The sequence below is a fragment of the Astatotilapia calliptera genome, chromosome 1 (genome assembly GCF_900246225.1).
Source record: "Astatotilapia calliptera chromosome 1, fAstCal1.2, whole genome shotgun sequence".
Lineage (NCBI taxonomy): Eukaryota > Metazoa > Chordata > Actinopteri > Cichliformes > Cichlidae > Astatotilapia > Astatotilapia calliptera.
Window position 1 is genome coordinate 28,459,482 of NC_039302.1, and position 16,904 is coordinate 28,476,385.

At 38.3% G+C, this 16,904-nt stretch overlaps 2 protein-coding genes and 2 pseudogenes across 3 annotated transcripts; 3 read left to right on the forward strand and 1 right to left on the reverse strand.

The window, feature by feature from the left end:
* The first annotated feature begins 1,341 nt into the window (after positions 1–1,341).
* Positions 1,342–3,908, forward strand: LOC113023646 (UDP-glucuronosyltransferase 2C1 pseudogene; annotated as a pseudogene).
* Positions 3,909–5,316: 1,408 nt separating this feature from the next.
* LOC113025400 (UDP-glucuronosyltransferase 2C1 pseudogene) lies at positions 5,317–11,028 on the forward strand (annotated as a pseudogene).
* Positions 11,029–11,311: 283 nt separating this feature from the next.
* On the forward strand, positions 11,312–13,725 carry LOC113025411 (UDP-glucuronosyltransferase 2B17-like). Of its 2 annotated transcripts, none has more exons than XM_026173123.1 (2): positions 11,312–11,388; positions 11,789–13,725. In XM_026173123.1, the coding sequence occupies exon 2, from the start codon at positions 11,796–11,798 to the stop codon at positions 13,365–13,367; it is 1,572 nt and encodes a 523-aa protein (XP_026028908.1). In that variant the 5' UTR covers positions 11,312–11,388; positions 11,789–11,795; the 3' UTR covers positions 13,368–13,725. The 2 variants fall into 2 exon arrangements, with proteins under 2 accessions (XP_026028908.1, XP_026028916.1); XM_026173131.1 differs by having other exon boundaries at positions 11,312–11,385; positions 11,787–13,725.
* A 2,072-nt stretch (positions 13,726–15,797) lies between these two features.
* Positions 15,798–16,710, reverse strand: LOC113025437 (calcium homeostasis modulator protein 6). The gene is made up of 2 exons (XM_026173162.1): positions 16,321–16,710; positions 15,798–16,113 (listed from the first exon to the last, which is right to left on the reverse strand). The coding sequence occupies exons 1-2, from the start codon at positions 16,693–16,695 to the stop codon at positions 15,961–15,963; spliced, it is 528 nt and encodes a 175-aa protein (XP_026028947.1). The 5' UTR covers positions 16,696–16,710; the 3' UTR covers positions 15,798–15,960.
* Between the last annotated feature and the right edge of the window lie 194 nt (positions 16,711–16,904).

A 16,904-nucleotide genomic window follows, 5' to 3' on the forward strand; every position in this document is an offset into this window, starting at 1 on the left:
TATGGCAATGGGGAGGAATTGATGTCAGCTGTTATCATCTAGCCTAATGGGATTGTGGGTTAAGCCTGTCTTCGTGGGCTGAAGTAGTGGTATGATAAATTTGTTGTTCTAAAATAATTTCGGCTCAGAGAGACGAAATGTGTGCGGAGCTGGTGGCACCAAAACACTACTTGGTTTTCTGAGAGGCTCCATTTGATTACCATCATAAAACATAATAGTGGCATAAAATGCAGTTGCGTCTTTCCAATTTGCTACTTCTCCAACACATTCTAACTATAGCTGTACAGCATCGCAGTCACCAGTTGCATTTGAATGAAGAAAAGAAGGATTAGTCCATAAAATGCCACCAGCACACCGACAAGTTCTTTTTGTGTTCAGTGAAATAAAGCCACATTAATTTTAATCAGAACTGAAATGGCATCTCATGTGTTGCTTGTTCTGTATTCCATTATTCATTGCTAATAAATAAGGAGATGAATTTATTGTCTTCTTATAAGGAGTTTTGGGTAATATTTTTTAAAAATGGGGTAACTGTGATCAAGAGTTAGAGAACAAAACACACATAGTCACATCTAAATTTCATTGTAATGATTCAGTCAATGTATAACCTCATTATCGTATCACTGCTCTTTGCACACAGATTGATACCGTTATGCACTTTGCCTTACAAGGGTCTACTGAGGCAATGGGCAAGCACACTGACTTTCGAAGTTTACAATGGTGAAAAATGAGGAAGTAATATTGTCTCTTTAACGATGGAATGAAATTGCAACTGAATTAGAGAAGAAAAAACCCAGAAGACGCTATTTTTTTAAAAATGGGGTAACTGCCCATATGGAAAAGATATATATAAATCTTATAAAGTTTGTATCTGTCTTGTGTGAAACTTGTATGAAAAGCATACAAGAGTGAAAACAGATATAAGATCCCTTGAAAAATTATATAATGAAACTTGTATGTTTTGGATACTTACTAAAACAATGTATGAAAGTAATGCGAAAGTGGCCACTTTCATGAGTAAATCATGTAAGCCTTATATGATTTACTCATGAAAGTGGCCACTTTCATGAGTAATCACATATAAGTTTTTACTATTTCTTTTCCGTATGGGTGTGATCTAGAGTTAGAGAACAAAACACACATAGTCACATCTAAATTTCATTGTAATGATTCAGTCAATGTATAACCTCATTATCGTATCACTGCTCTTTGTACACAGATTGATACCGTTATGCACTTTGCCTTACAAGGGTCTACTGAGGCAATGGGCAATAGTGCCTTTTGCATGGTGGCTCAGCTCCTCCCCTCTGGAGAGTACAAATACACACATGTCACGTTCAACATACTGGCGCTTTGAACAACAGTTCTCTTATCACCGTGACCTTTGCTGGATAAAGAAACTATTAATATTACAGTAAGTAGAAAATCTTTCAGACTCAATAAACTGTTTAAATGCAGCACTATGCATACATTTAAACATATTAACCCTTTTATGTGGGGGACTGACTTTCAATACAAATAGTATTCTGTTGTTAAAAAGTAAAAAAAAAAAAAGTAAAATTTGCTATAATAAAGTGAAAGCATACCATGTTTTTAGCAGCAATTTAAAAAATATAGATTTTATTTTTTATTTCTTGGAATGTTCATTTTAAAGGTAGGAAAATGCTCTCTAAAACATCTTAAACAATTATTAACAACCGTTTTACAATGCCTAGCAATAACATTGTTTGGACACGGATTTAAAGTTAAATTTTTCTTTATTTTTTGACATTTTTTTGGCCTTTTTTGGGTTGGGGCTTCTACTACACTTGAATTTGAATGAGACCAGGAATACACACTGGGCATATAGTCTACCCACAGAGATAACACAGAGAGACAGATAAACATTCACACTCACATTCTCACCTACAGCCAATCTAGAATTTCAAAATAAGCCCTTTGTTGTACCCAGAGAACCTATAGAGGCACAGTTAGAATTTTTCAAACATTTTTTAAAAAAGATTAGGACATTATAATCTGTTTTTCTGTTTGACAACTTAATTCGAACTTGCAGATAGTGTTTGCAAATTGTGTGAGAACATCCCTGTCTAGCTATCTTTATTTTTAGGTAGGTAGGGTAACATATCACTACATTTACACTCTGATTTTACAAATGACCTTCTTTATGCCAGTAAGTTGATTTTGAATTTCAGATGAGGGTCGTCTGCTGCTGCACTGCTTTCCTGCTGCTCATCCTAATTCCCAAAGCCTGTGAAGGAGGCAACATCTTGGTCTATCCTTCTGAAGGCAGCCACTGGATAAACATGGAAATTCTACTAAAGGCTTTGCACTCTAGAGGACACAATATCACCATTCTGCGTTCTAGTAAAAGCTGGTACATAAAAGATAACTCATCTTATTACAGTGCCTTTACAGTTCCAGTGGAAAACACCTTGGATCAGACATTCATCACAAGGATTGTAGCTGAGATCATAGAATTTGAACGAGGAGCCCTCCCCTTGATTAGTTTTCTCCACATGAGTGTGGGAATGTTTGGCACATTTATTGATGCCCACAAAGGCGTAGGTGCAGTAGTAACAGCAATGATGGATGACAGTGAGTTGATGAGAAAAATGAAAGACAGCAAGTTTGACCTGCTACTTGCTGACCCCTGCTGGGGTGGTGCCATCATTCTGGCCAAATATTTGAACCTTCCTTTGGTTTATAATGTTCGCTGGCTTATAGCTGCAGAGTCACATTTTTCCATAGCTCCATCACCATTGTCTTATATTCCTATAACAGGAGCAGGGAATACTGACAAGATGACCTTTTTGCAGAGAGTTACAAACATGCTTTTGCACATTATAACCCAAATACAAAATGATCTCTTAGTTAGACTAGTATACCAGAAATTAACTGACAAATATCTTGGGCCTGGTCATGATTTTAATGAGTTAATGATTGCTGCAGACATTTGGCTGATGAGAGTGGACTTTGTGTTTGAGTACCCACGGCCCACAATGCCTAATGTTGTTTATATTGGAGGGTTCCAGTGCAAACCTGCTAAACCTCTGCCTCAGCACTTGGAGGACTTTGTGCAGAGTTCTGGAGACCATGGCTTCATCCTCATGTCTCTGGGAACATTTGTGACTGAACTTCCTTCTGATATAACAAATGAGATCGCTGCAGCTTTTGCTAAACTACCACAGAAAGTCATCTGGAAGTATAAAGGTAATAGACCAGCCAATCTGGGTAATAACACTTTACTGGTGGACTGGATGCCACAGAATGACCTTTTAGGACATCCAAAAATAAAACTGTTTGTGGCACATGGAGGAACAAATGGAGTCCAAGAAGCTATTTATCATGGAGTCCCAGTTGTGGGTATACCTGTGTTTTTTGACCAACATGACAACCTGCTACGTCTGAAAGAGAGAGGAGGAGGCAAAATACTTACATTAGGTACAGTGGACAAAGACTACAACTTCCTGAAGGCCATAGAGGAAGTCCTGAGTGATCCCTCGTACAGGGCGAACATGCAGAGACTTTCTAGGCTACACAGAGATAAGCCAGTAAAGCCACTGGATAACGCCCTCTTCTGGATAGAGTTTGTCATGAGGCACAAAGGAGCAGCTCACCTGAAAGCACAGTCCTACAGAATGCCCTGGTACTCCTACCACTCTGTAGATGTAGTTTTGTTCCTGGCTGGAGCTATGCTGCTTGTGCTTTTAACCACTTTCTACCTTATTAGGTGTATATACACTGGGATGTGTAAACGTAAAGTGAAACATGACTAATGATCAGTGCACAGATGGATTTGATAATGCATTGTGTCATTTTAACTTCTCATTCTTGTTTGAGTACCTCATTCATATGAGGTTGTTATAAAAAAAACTTCATCATTATTAAAAGTCTGTGTTTCAAAATAATTCTGAGTGGATTAACTCTAACAAGATAAACATAATCAATGAAAAAAAATCCATTTTGTATCTTTACTTGAATATATGTAGTTTTGTTATATTTTGCCTTTGTTTAAAAGGGAAAACAACTGCCTCTATGTTTGACAAACAATACATATCTTCTTAATGAAGAGATTTGAGAGGAATTCTCCGTTGATGGGACTTTAAATGATAATCTCATGCCAGGCAAATCTGAGTAATGATCCCATTTGAATTACAGAAAATGTTCTATTTAATTTGTAAACGCTGTCAGATCAGTCGCTTATTAATGCCAAGAATGACAGAATGGCACTGGCATAATGCTCTGGACACGCGTGTTTTTAGTCTTAAGAGAAAATGAATCAATGAATGAACAACTGAATGGTTGTCAGTTTTACTTTAATCGAATGCAGCATTCAGTTGAAATACAAAAAATGTCGGTGTAAATGTAACTTAAAATTGAATCAAGACCGGTCATGTCACATTGCAGAGTAACGCATTCCTCTCGTCACATTGCATTTTTGTCATAACTCATTAACGTGACGCGTTACAGTACTAAATTCGGTAATCACATCGGGTAACATTTAGGCCTTACTTTGGTTACAATGATTATTCAGTACGCCGAGCGAATAAAAAGTGCAACAAAAAGCACAAAACGTGTCTTCTTCCTGCCCGTTGACACTATGATTTTGGTTCCTGTGTAGGGAGGAGGAAATGGTGGAGCCATAGACATACATAAATGTATGTCATAGCTGGACTGGCCATCGGGCATACCGGGCATTTGCCCGGTGGGCCGCTGGCGATTTTTTGTTGTTATGGGCCGATGGATTTTTTTTTATTTTTTAGGAAGGGTATATATAATGAAAGGTGTTGGATTGGCCAATTGGTCATGATCGACTCTGGGCTGGACCAATTACAGCCGAGGAGGCCGGATGGACCCTCCCCCTTGTTTAGCAATCACGTGATTTTTGCGCATTGCATGCCGGGAACTCGTGGCAAAACAATCCAAGTACCGCATCAAATGCAAGCATTTGCAGCACCGCAAAACGTTCATTCTCCGGTTCCAATGCCTTCTTGTTTTTTCTTTGACGCACAAAAAAGGAATGTACAAAACAAAAGGAGAAAATGCCGGTCCGTACAAAGACAGACTCGACGAAAAGACAAAGAAAAGATACGAGGAAAAAATCAAAGGAGTGAAAGGGTCAGACCCTTACGAGCACACAGAGTGGACAAAAGACGTTAGCGTGTTGCCCAACTTTCACCACGCTCAGATTTATAATTATACGGTTCTTGGAGTGAGTGCATACACTCATGAAGTTTAGTAACTTCAGGTCACTGCAACAAGCCCAGGTACAGTTTACCGACGGATGAGTACAGGATCTTGAAATGCACCGTGTAGAACGAAAGACCATCGTACGAACAAAGGTAAGTTTACCAGTCTCACAAATCGTCTTCATAAATACACATTCGTTAACCGTTTATTAATAGGACCTTTGAGCTCAACGGTAATTAATTAGTAGTGGAAATAATTTCTGGTTCATTACAGAAATGTAGCAGTGACAATAATATTGTATGCTGTAATCACACTGGACAATTAGTGATACAAAACAACTGTTTTATCCTGTGAATAAAAGTGTTTTTGTCAATGTACCATGGTAATAACAGAAGCGAAGCGCAATATTGTGTCAGGACAATTCACTATTTATGCACAATAAACAAAGGAGCATAGCGCGACAATTTCTGTTCAGCGCCAGACTTGCTTGTAACCTATATCACCAATTATGTTAAGAAAAATGACGTATTAACTACTACAAAACTCTGACCTTTGTGGGAATGCTTGGAGCAGACTAACATGTGAGCTGGAGTGTTCTGAGATGTTATATTTGGTATATCCAGACCATCCGTGGCTCTTACTTCGGAAACATGGCTTAAAAAATTTCTCTTCAACGACATAATCCGATAAAACAAAACGATCTCTTTACCCGTCGGCTTCCCGTGGCTGTCATGCGACCGGCTATTGCAGTTAATAATACAACAGCTTCTTGCCATTTTTTGGGTTTCTTTTTATCGCTGTGTAACTGAGTTCAATTGAAAGCCTGCGTGCGCTAGTACCTCTTGCCACAAGTTCCCAGAACCCTTTGCGGTTTTACCCCTGAATGACGTCACATTTTCAATCTTTATCCTGGTGGGCCGGTCTCCAGTCAAAATGCCCGGGCCGATTTTTTGTCCCAGTCCAGCCTTGATGTATGTCCATGGGTGGAGTAGTCTACAACTTTTGAGGAGTGGAGGTTTGGACAATATGTTTCATTTTTAGTTAAAGGACAAGCACGTGATTATTAAGAGCAACAGGACGACATAAAACACTTGTATTAGATTGTCAACACAACATCGGCTCGTTCCAAGCATCTGCAGTGACAGCATGCTGGCTCAGAACTAGCGAAGATCTTCAACAGGCAACAAAGGTAGTAAGGAGCACTCTGTAGCCTCCATTTCTACGTCTTTTTAATAGTAGCTTTGAGGTTTCTTTAGGCTGGTATTCAGCTTTGTGTTGTCGGTTTTGTGGTCATGCAATCAGTAAAGAAAGCGTGTCTCTCTCCCTCTCTCTGTGCGCGTTTGTGTGTGTGTACAAATAAGGAGCAATGTGTAACGCTTTACTTTTTATGAGTAACGATCCCAGCACTGGTCAGGAGTGTGCACACACATGAAGCCTATCAGCTTCAGTATGAAAACATCGAATCGCAGAAGAATAGTAACAATAAAGCGAGACTCGGGTTTGGATTACACAATGTATTAGTGACACAAAGAAAGCGCAACATAGGAAAATGTAATCACTACGGCCAAGGCGAGAACACTGATCAGAAGAATAAAAAAATTAATTATTTCTTAAATAATTATATGACCTTATATATTTTGCAAAAGAACTAAAGAAATTACATTACTGAGTATTACCGAGTATTCAGTATCAGTACCCGACTCAAATGTTTTTGAGTCGGGTTTGTTTTCCCACAGCTGGTGGCGGTAATGCACCAATTCATAGTTTTCTAACCAAGACGAATTTCAAGTAAGTTTAAAAAGAAGAAGTGCTGTATGAAACTTGTGCAAAGCTTAGTGGAACGCTTGTAGTAACTGCAAGGCTGTTGTCACGCAGTAAGGCTTGTTAAATTGAAACTGAAGCGCTTATACCCATTCTTATTAAAGTTAAAGCTGATTAAAGTTAATTGGATAGATGGGTTGGTGATTTGATAGATTGCGCTCAGGCTAAGTGGTTAGACATAGTGATAATGACCTTTTTGACTTTATAAGCGTGACTTATTGAATACAATAAACATGCTTCACAAGTGGAAGAGTCTCTATTTACAACCGTGCACAGGTCTATATGAACACATAATTCTTGGATCAGTGCCTGCCTTTTATTCTAGAGCCAAATTCAAGATAGTCATTTTAGAGATAATTGTTTATTTTTTAGTGTTAATGTGTTAATATTTTGCAGACTGGTTAAAATCTCATCGTTTCAGATCAGCATAGTTATTAATATAATATATTTTGGGTTGAAATGTCCAAAATGCAACTTCCTTTTAAACAGACAAGAACTTAACCGTCACAGGCTTTGCACAACTGCAGGGGTGCGGCCAAAAAAAGACAAAAAACACAAAAAAAAAAAAAACAGAAAGTCTTGTTTTTTTCTTCCACCTTCACTTGTTTCAACTTAACCCACTCCAACTGTGCCTTGTCAGTTTGAAGGAGACGTACAACAAAACTAAGAGCATTTAACTGTAAGTTAAGTTGTTATTCATGCTATTATTTGGCTGTGTTTGTTTTTTGTTGTACTGATTGAGTAGGTTTATATAACACATGCAGCATGACTCGCATTATATATCAAACACACAGCACTAACTGCCGAGAACATTTTAGTGAGTGTCTGTATGTGTGTGTTCACACAACTGTCATTGCTAAGATATGCTTGACAAGTGTCAACAGTTACCCTTTTTTATATGCTTTGTTGGTTAATCTGCTATCTAAATTCTTCAATCTTTGTCAATATTTCAGTGTCATTTTTAGAGACATGCATGTAAAGGAATCACTTTTTAAGTGATTCCTTTACATGCATGTACTGGGGGTTCTAGTGCACATGGGCCCATTGGGTTTTATGAGACACTGTTCACTTGCTGTGAGAGAGACAAAAATACCTAACCATATCTACATAGCTACTGTAAGTCTTTTTTTCAGTTCAGAACACTGTATCTCTGGCTCATTGCATACTTATCTGGTTAAACAGGAACATCTGAAACCAAAAAATCATCAGTCATCTTCAATGACTTGCATTCAGTGCTTTTATCTGGGTCACAGCACTTTAAAGAGACTTCTTTGTTGACATGCCAACTAAGTTTGTGATGTAACCATAACATTTATAGCTTTTGTTTTTAGTTTGACACAAAATAAAGTGTGGAAAACTACCCTTACCAGTTTTTTTTGTTTTGTTTTGTTTTGTGTGTTTTCTTTTTTTTCTTTTTTTTGTGCTCCACTGCCAGATAGTGCCATGACAGGTAGTGGCGAGATTATAAATCTCCTAAACTAAATCCAAACATTTTAAAATATATAAGAAAACAGATGCATTTGATCTGTTAAACATGCAGAGATTACTTAATTTCTTAAGAGGAAGATGCCAAACATAGTCACGCTTACAAAATAATTTCTGTTCAGGGACACTGGGATCTGACACAGAATGCACGCAGAGCTCTTGGCACCACACAGCACTCTAATTTCCTGAGAGGGCTCCATGTGCTACATACACGTGAGGGCTGTCAGAAGGAATTTTCTCATGCAAATAAAGAGACAATTGAATATAAAATCACTGCAGCTCTCTGTTATCCTGATATATCATTGGCCACTGTGCACACATTTGCTGTGATATCATTGTAACAACTCTCTGATATGTGTGTCCTGTTTTTCACCTCTGTTTCTATTTCAGAACACAGCGCTTATGAAGATTTGAAGATGTTTTTGTCACTGGCTTCCATCCTCTCTTTTTTGACTGTTTTTATTCCTGTCGCACATTCTGGAAAAATTCTGGTATTTCCACATGATGGAAGCCACTGGGTGAACATGAGAGTACTTGTTGAAGAGCTCCATTTGCAGGGACACAATGTGACAGTGATTCGGAATGCAGACAGCTGGTACATCAGTAAAACGTCTCCACATTACAATGTAATCACAGTGGATGTTGATGGTGGTGGAAATGAAGATTTTTTTCGTGCATTTGTCTCTGAGGTTATTAAAATTAAGCGAAGCATGGGGTCTGCATGGTCTCACTTTGCTTTACAAATGGAGTTAAAAGACAAATTCTATGAACTGCACAAAAAAGTCTGTGAAGTGATTGTGTTCATCTTTGAAAATGAAGATTTAATGAAGTCCTTAAAAGATGCCAAGTATGATGTGGTTTTGACAGATCCTGCTAATGGCGGAGGAGTGTTGCTGGCACATTACCTTGGCGTGCCATTGGTGTTCAATGCTCGATGGACTGTTCATGGTGAGGCCCACTTTGCTATTGCGCCCTCTCCACTTTCCTATGTTCCACTATCACCTTCAGAGTTAACGGATCACATGACCTTCTTTGGGAGGGTCCAGAACATGTTATTTTACATCACGAGAATGCATCTGTACAAGCAAATAGTTGAACCACATTATTCTGTATTGTCAAATCGCTACATTGGACCAGGTGTGCATTATTTCTCCCTTTTTCAAGCTGCAGATTTGTGGCTAATGAGAGTGGACTTTGTTTTTGAGTTTCCACGACCCACCATGCCTAATGTTGTTTATATGGGAGGTTTCCAGTGTAAACCTGCAAAACCTCTTCCACAACACTTAGAGGAGTTTGTGCAGAGTTCTGGAGATCATGGAGTTATCATTATGTCACTAGGGTCTTTGATTGGAGAACTTCCCTCTGACTTAGCTGAAGAGATTGCTGCAGCTTTTGGCGAGTTACCTCAGAAAGTGATCTGGAGGTATAAAGGTAACAAACCAGCCCTTCTAGGCAACAATACATTATTAGTCGACTGGATGCCACAAAATGACCTGCTAGGACATCCAAGTATTAAACTATTTGTAAGTCATGGGGGAACTAATGGGATTTATGAGGCTATATATCATGGGATTCCAATAGTTGGCATTCCCATTATTTTTGATCAAGCTGACAACTTATCCCGAATGAGAGCAAAAGGTGTTGCGAAGGTTTTGGATGTTTCAGATTTCGACAGGAAAATATTTAAAAATGCAATACAGGAAGTGCTTAATGAACCATCCTACACAATAAACATGCAGAGGCTCTCCAGGCTACACAGAGATCAGCCAATGAAGCCACTGGATCGTGCTATCTTTTGGATTGAGTTTGTCATGAGACATAAAGGTGCAGCTCATCTAAGGACTGAGTCCTACAAACTGCCCTGGTATTTCTACTACTCTCTAGATGTCATATTATTTTTACTAACAAGTGCACTACTTACATTGTTTTTTTTTGTCATGTTACTATGGTTTTGCTTTAGATTGTGCTTGAAAAGAAAAGCAAAATCTGACTAAAAGTCATTTTCATATGTTGATACATTGTTACAGCACAGTCAGATTGGCTGTGGTTAGTAAAACTGATTTCTTTCTCAGTCATTCCCAGTTTGCCAGAAGTACTGTCTCAGCCAGTCCCAGTGTTCATACTGCTGCACCCAAAATCTTCTCTAGCCCATCTTTACTTGAGTTGATCATCATATAAGTCATCATATAAGTTAACTGTTTTTCATATTTCTTTATTATAAAGATCAGTAGTGGTTTGCACATTTGTCTAAAACACGATCCCTGGTTCAAGAGCGGTAGGAGATACATCCGGCATAAAAATCTGCCAAATCAAATATGTGCAAATATGTATGCAAATATACATATCCTGTATGTTTATTTTACATGACCTCCTGTAGTCTTCTGAAGTACCTGCGTGGGCCATCAGGTGGTGCTGGCTACACTTTGGGAATAACTAAGAAAAAAATCTACTTATCTGTATGTTTTTCTGATAGGATTATTTATAACATGTATGGATTTTCCAAATCAGAAAAAAACATATTTGAGGACTGTGGACCACAAAACTAGTTACCTTCGTTTTTGTATGAATTTAAATTACAGAATTGCAATAAAACAAAAGCTTATTGCACCATGTATGTGTTATGGTATATGTTCCTCTGTAGCATTAAACATCTGTAACCCTTCAGTTTTGAAAACAAGGTTTTCCTTATTCAGTCTTAATTTGGTAACTGATGGGCATACGACAAACATCAAATACTGCGTTACCTCCCCTTTGCACTTTCTTATCACCTGTGCTTAAAAGAACATGATACTGCAGTACCAAAGTCCTGCTTAGGTTTAAAACTCTAATGGTTGGTGCATGTTGGTCTCTCTGGCAAAACTGAATTTGAAATTACACAGTCTGCTAAAAAAGGTAACAATATATTTTTACCTACTTTTACCTACAAAAACGTAATAGCTTTTGGGACTGGTAGTTATATGTATTTTCAAGTTAATTGTTAATTGTACCACAATGTTCTTCCTGTGGTTTGGATTCTCTTCAGGGACACAGGTTACTTAACTTAATAGCTTATATATGCAAAAACCTAAGTTACTTTATAGACTTCACAGGCTACTTGAAAACATTCAAAGTTTTATTTTAAAGCTTATTGATCTTTACATTTTTGTTATTAAGCTGATTGGAGAAGGCTGCACATACTACAGCAAACGCACAGTCATAAAACTTATTAACATAAAATGAAAATAACAATTGTTTAATTGTGTAATTGTTTAATAAAACAGAAGACTATAATGAGCTTTTTTCCAACCTTTAGAATTAAAATGCACTGGACCTGCATTCTGATTAGTTTCTGCTGGCTCTGCCCAACGTTGGTTCATGCTGGGAAAGTGCTTGTTTTTCCAGTGGATGGGAGCCACTGGGTAAATATGAATGTCATTATTCAGGAGCTACATCTAAGGGGCCACCAGGTTTCCGTTGTGCGTTCAACAGACAGCTGGTACATCAAGGAATCCTCCCCATTCTATACTTCAATTACGCTCGATATGGAGTCAGGGTTTGATGAAGACTTTTTAACAGCATTTATTGCGGAACTGTTGGACATCCAGAAGGGAGGGATGTCTGTCTGGAAACGCTTTAAACTGGAAATGGAACTAGCAAAAAAAAACTCTGAAGTGCAAAAGAAACAAAGCAAATTGATTGAAGGGCTTTTTGAAAACAAAGAGCTTATACAGTCACTAAAGGATGCAGAATATGATCTTGTCCTGACAGATCCTGCCACACCAACAGGTGCCATACTTGCCCAATACCTCAAGTTGCCTCTTGTTTTTAATGTTAGATGGACTAGTCAGGGTGAAGGCCATTTTTCAATTGCACCATCTCCTCTCTCTTATGTTCCCATAGTAGGGAGTGAGCTATCTGATAAAATGAGCTTTTTTGAGAGGCTGCTAAATGTCCTAATTTTTGGTTTCGCAGAACATCAGATTGCCCAGTATTTGCTACCACATTATGAGAACCTCATTGAAAAATATTTTGGTCCAGACACAGACTACTTATCCATGTTTCAAGCTGACCTGTGGCTAATGAGAGTGGATTTTGTGTTTGAGTTTCCACGCCCCACCATGCCTAATGTTATCTATATGGGAGGGTTCCAGTGCAAACCAGCAAAACCGCTTCCACAACATTTGGAGGACTTTGTGCAGAGTTCTGGAGAACATGGTGTGATCCTCATGTCTCTAGGAACTTTGATTGGAGAACTACCCCCTGACCTAGCTGAAGCGATCACTGCAGCTTTTGCAAAATTACCCCAGAAAGTCATTTGGCGGTATAAAGGTGACAGGCCAGGCACTCTGGGTAACAACACTTTGCTGGTGGACTGGATGCCACAGAGTGACCTATTAGGGCATCCTAAAATAAAACTTTTTGTGGCTCATGGGGGAACAAATGGTGTTCAAGAAGCTATTTATCATGGAGTCCCTATTTTAGGACTTCCTCTGGTTTTTGATCAACATGATAATTTACTTAGAATCAAAGAAAGAGGAGCAGGGAAAGTCATAGATGTTTTTACTATGAATGAAGACATTTTCTTTCAAGGTATTATGGAAGTCCTGACTGATCCCTCCTACGGCGTGAACATGCAGAGACTTTCCAGGCTGCACAGAGATCAGCCAATAAAGCCACTGGACAATGCCCTCTTCTGGATAGAGTTTGTCATGAGACACAAAGGTGCAGCTCACTTAAGAACTGAATCCTACAAACTGCCCTGGTATTCCTACCACTCTATAGATGTGATACTTTTCTTAGCTGCAGTTGTGCTGGTTATTCTGAGCACATTTGCTCTCTTAATAAAATGCCTATGCTCTATGTTCCTGAGGACAAAGCATAAACGTGATTAAAAAGAAATAAAATGGCAATTAATGTAAAACTTTAAACACGTAAATCATGAAATATTGTATTGTCTTGTGGTACTGTGATTTGATGGGAATGATAGATGTCTAAAAATTAAGAAAAAGAAGATACAAATAATTAATTCTTTTAAAATTGTGCATTTTATTAGTAAAGAAATAACTTAGTTAAGGCTGACCATACTACTTTAAATTATATCCTGTCGGTATATTTCAGTGTCTTTCAGGTTTTATAGGGCTTTGATATACTGTGTTGTATGTAAAGTCAAATCACAGTCTATATGGGTTTTACTTTAACCCTTAAGTGAAACAAACAAATAGTTGTTGTCACTATAGAATTAAATAAAAGTGTGACCAAAGCATATTTGTACTGTTCATTAATTTCTGTGCTGTGGAGAATCTGCTCTCATTTTCTTCTAATCATCTGACTTTACGAGTTTAGTGACTCCATGTGACTTCACTCTGTTCAGCTATCTTTGAAAGGTTTTCTTAATTGCAGTGTTTTCCCCTGCTGTGGTCTGGAATCCTATGCACACTACAACTATTACTAATGGGAATATCTGGAAAAACACGCATGCATCCATTTTCTGAACATGGATGCATGTTAAGGAAATCATCACTTCAAGTTGAAGGGATGTTGGAGCCTATCCTAGCTTACATATTGCGAAGGCAGGGTACACCCTTGACAAGTCACCAGGGTGTACCCAGGGTAAGCGCTTAGAGACAAACAACCTTACAATCACATCTATAGCCAATTTAATCACCAATTAACCTAACAAGCATGACTTTGGATCATGGGAGGAAGCTGCACCTGGAGGGAGCCCACACAGGCTCAGAGGAGAACATGCAAACTATGCACAGAAAGGCCCCAGTGAACCAGAAAAGTTCTTGCAGTACTAACCAGTGCATCACGGCACTGCTCTTGTAGGTGAGGTTTCATAACAAACAGCTACACCATTTGCCATTTTATCACTGAAATTACTAGACGTTACAAACCATTCATCCTGTGTAAGGCAAATTTACCACTCGTTTCAACAAAAATAAGACGGAAAGAAATGAAGTAGTTTGAGATTCTTAGTTGTGTGACTACATTAGTTGGCCAATGAATATGACATCCTGCTGTGTCTAAGAATGAGGGGAGTGGATTAGATAAAGGCAACAACGTCCTCAGGGCCAAACAGGAAGTTTTGAATAAGCCATCCCTCAGGATGAACATGCTACATTTTCAACACTTAATAGGTTTAACTGCCACTTGGGGAACATTTCAAAGCGAAAGAAAATACAATTCGCAGCTAAACTACTGCTATTACCATCAGCTTTGTGAGACCTGGCTAGCTCTTCACGCTGCAGAGGTGCACCAGTCTTTAGGATAACAATTTTCCAATTGCTTAATTATTCATTAAATTTGACTAAAGTCCTAAAGAGTAATTTTACAACAGCATTTTTTAATTCAAATAATATATTTTATCTAGCACTACATAATTTTTGTAATGCAAGCTCGAGAGATGCTACGTTTTATCTTCAAGAGCCAATCAAACTGAAAGACAACTCAAATTCTCAAGACCGCAGGTTTATAAGGGCTATGACAAATGACCATACAGAGTATTTTACTTCAATAAATAAATTTTTTATTACAAAAAGATTAAAAAACATACAGGAAGTATTGTTATAGAAAGTATGTAAATGGGAAACAGGTGAAACATTAAGAATTTCACTTAAGTCTGAATTTTTACTGTTACCAAAAAGTAAACATAACGGGGGTCTAACATCTTTTGCTACAGGAGGGAAAACAAGAAGTGAAGTTTCAGTTTAGAGAAGTGAAATTTTCACATTCTTCTTTTAGCAATCACACATTAAAAAAACAATAGTATAAGTCAACTAATGTTAGTCGGATCAATATTAGCTGCCTGGTGGATTTCACTTGTGTTAAGATAAAAACACAAACAAAAAAAAATTTAAAAACTTGATTACATGACAAAGTGAAATATCAGTTTTAAGGGCAAAAACAAACATGCTAAAAATTAAATGCACATACGTGTGCAGTAAAATAAGACTGGGGTTAAGAACTAGCTAGCTAAGGACAAAAATTCAAAAAACAAAGAGACATTTTATTGAAAGTAACGACGCTTAACAGTTTCTCTTCCTCCTGGCTCCTGCCTTGTCATCAAGTAGTCTAATAAAACAGATGAATCAGCTGAATTGGCGATCGATGTACTAATCCATTACTTTATGTAGCTTTTGCAGACAAGACACGAAAAGAGAACCATATTTCTCAAAACACACCACAAAGTTTAGGTAAAACAAACACCCCCCCCCCCCCCCCACACACACACACACACACACACACACGCACACAATACATTACAGGACAATAAGAGTTTTCACTAATATTGATATTATATGCATATTTATGAGGCTTCATTTGGCAGCATCAGTGGCTATTCAAAGGCACTGTATATCCCGCTTCCATGAGGAAAATACTCAAATGGTACAGCAGTTACAAAAACTTATAGTAAATGTCTGTTCCAAGTATTTACAAGTATCCGTGCCAGCAGGGCAGGTGTGGTGGGCGGTGTGTGTCCCCTCAAGATGTCCGGGTCCTTAGAGAGCTCATCCTGAGCACAGTGAGCTCAGCTACATTTGCATCCTGCATCTCCACATCTTGTTGGCAGCTTTCTCTGATTACATACACTATGAGACCCATACAGATGAAAATGAGGAGGACTATGCCTATAACCTAGGGTACAGAGGAGCACCACTTTGTTTAGTAAATATCAACATAAAAGGCATCATGTTGGTCAATAATCTCTATTAACAAAGCTATAAGAATGTTCACAGATGTAACAGCAATTAATATGTTCTATAGAGTGCATACTCAGAGATAAGTGCTCTCATTGTGTTCATCATATGCAGTGGTTTATTAACAAAAAAGTAATCTACTCACCTGAGAAAACACAAACAGCTGTTGTGAGCGGAGCATTAGTTCTTGTGTGGTGACATCTCCCTCTCTAATTGGCTCACACCATTTCTGTGGAGCTGCCTTGTCAACTAGTACAAATCTACCCTCCCAGTCTGTCATAGCACAAGCAAAGTATTGGCCATCGAGGAACAATAAAATCAGCCACACGATAGCGGGAACAAAACTGGAGAGGGACACAGTTTTCCTGCACCACATATCACATCTGCATCCTTGAATGATCAGCATCAAAGTGAAGGCCATGACGGCAGGAATGATGAAGAATGCTGATGAAAACAATCCGTTCCATTTAGGACTGCAAGGACACTCAAACTCCAGCTCCACCAGCTTCTCTAGTCCCATGAGGATAAAGCCAAAAGCCACATTTGATACCAGAGGACTGTTACTAAGTTCATTTTTCAGCCTGGTAAGCCATTGTTGTCTACTTTCCATACTAGATTGACCAAAGAATGAAGACAGTCGTTGTAAAAAACCCAAAAGAGGATCCTCCGTTGTGAACACATTGGCAACAGCTAAGTGATGCGTAATTAACGCATCCAGGGGTAAGTTTT

Bases quoted from the DNA above. Each gene is read 5' to 3' on its own strand.
- LOC113025411 (XM_026173131.1), top strand. From the start codon at position 11,335: ATGTTGGTCTCTCTGGCAAAACTGAATTTGAAATTACACAGTCTGCTA. The intron at 11,386-11,786 runs AAGGTAACAATA...TTTCCAACCTTT, and splicing joins AATTACACAGTCTGCTAAAA to AGAATTAAAATGCACTGGAC.
- LOC113025437 (XM_026173162.1), bottom strand. From the start codon at position 16,695: ATGGGACTAGAGAAGCTGGTGGAGCTGGAGTTTGAGTGTCCTTGCAGT. The intron at 16,114-16,320 runs GTGAGTAGATTA...TCTGTACCCTAG, and splicing joins AGCTGTTTGTGTTTTCTCAG to GTTATAGGCATAGTCCTCCT.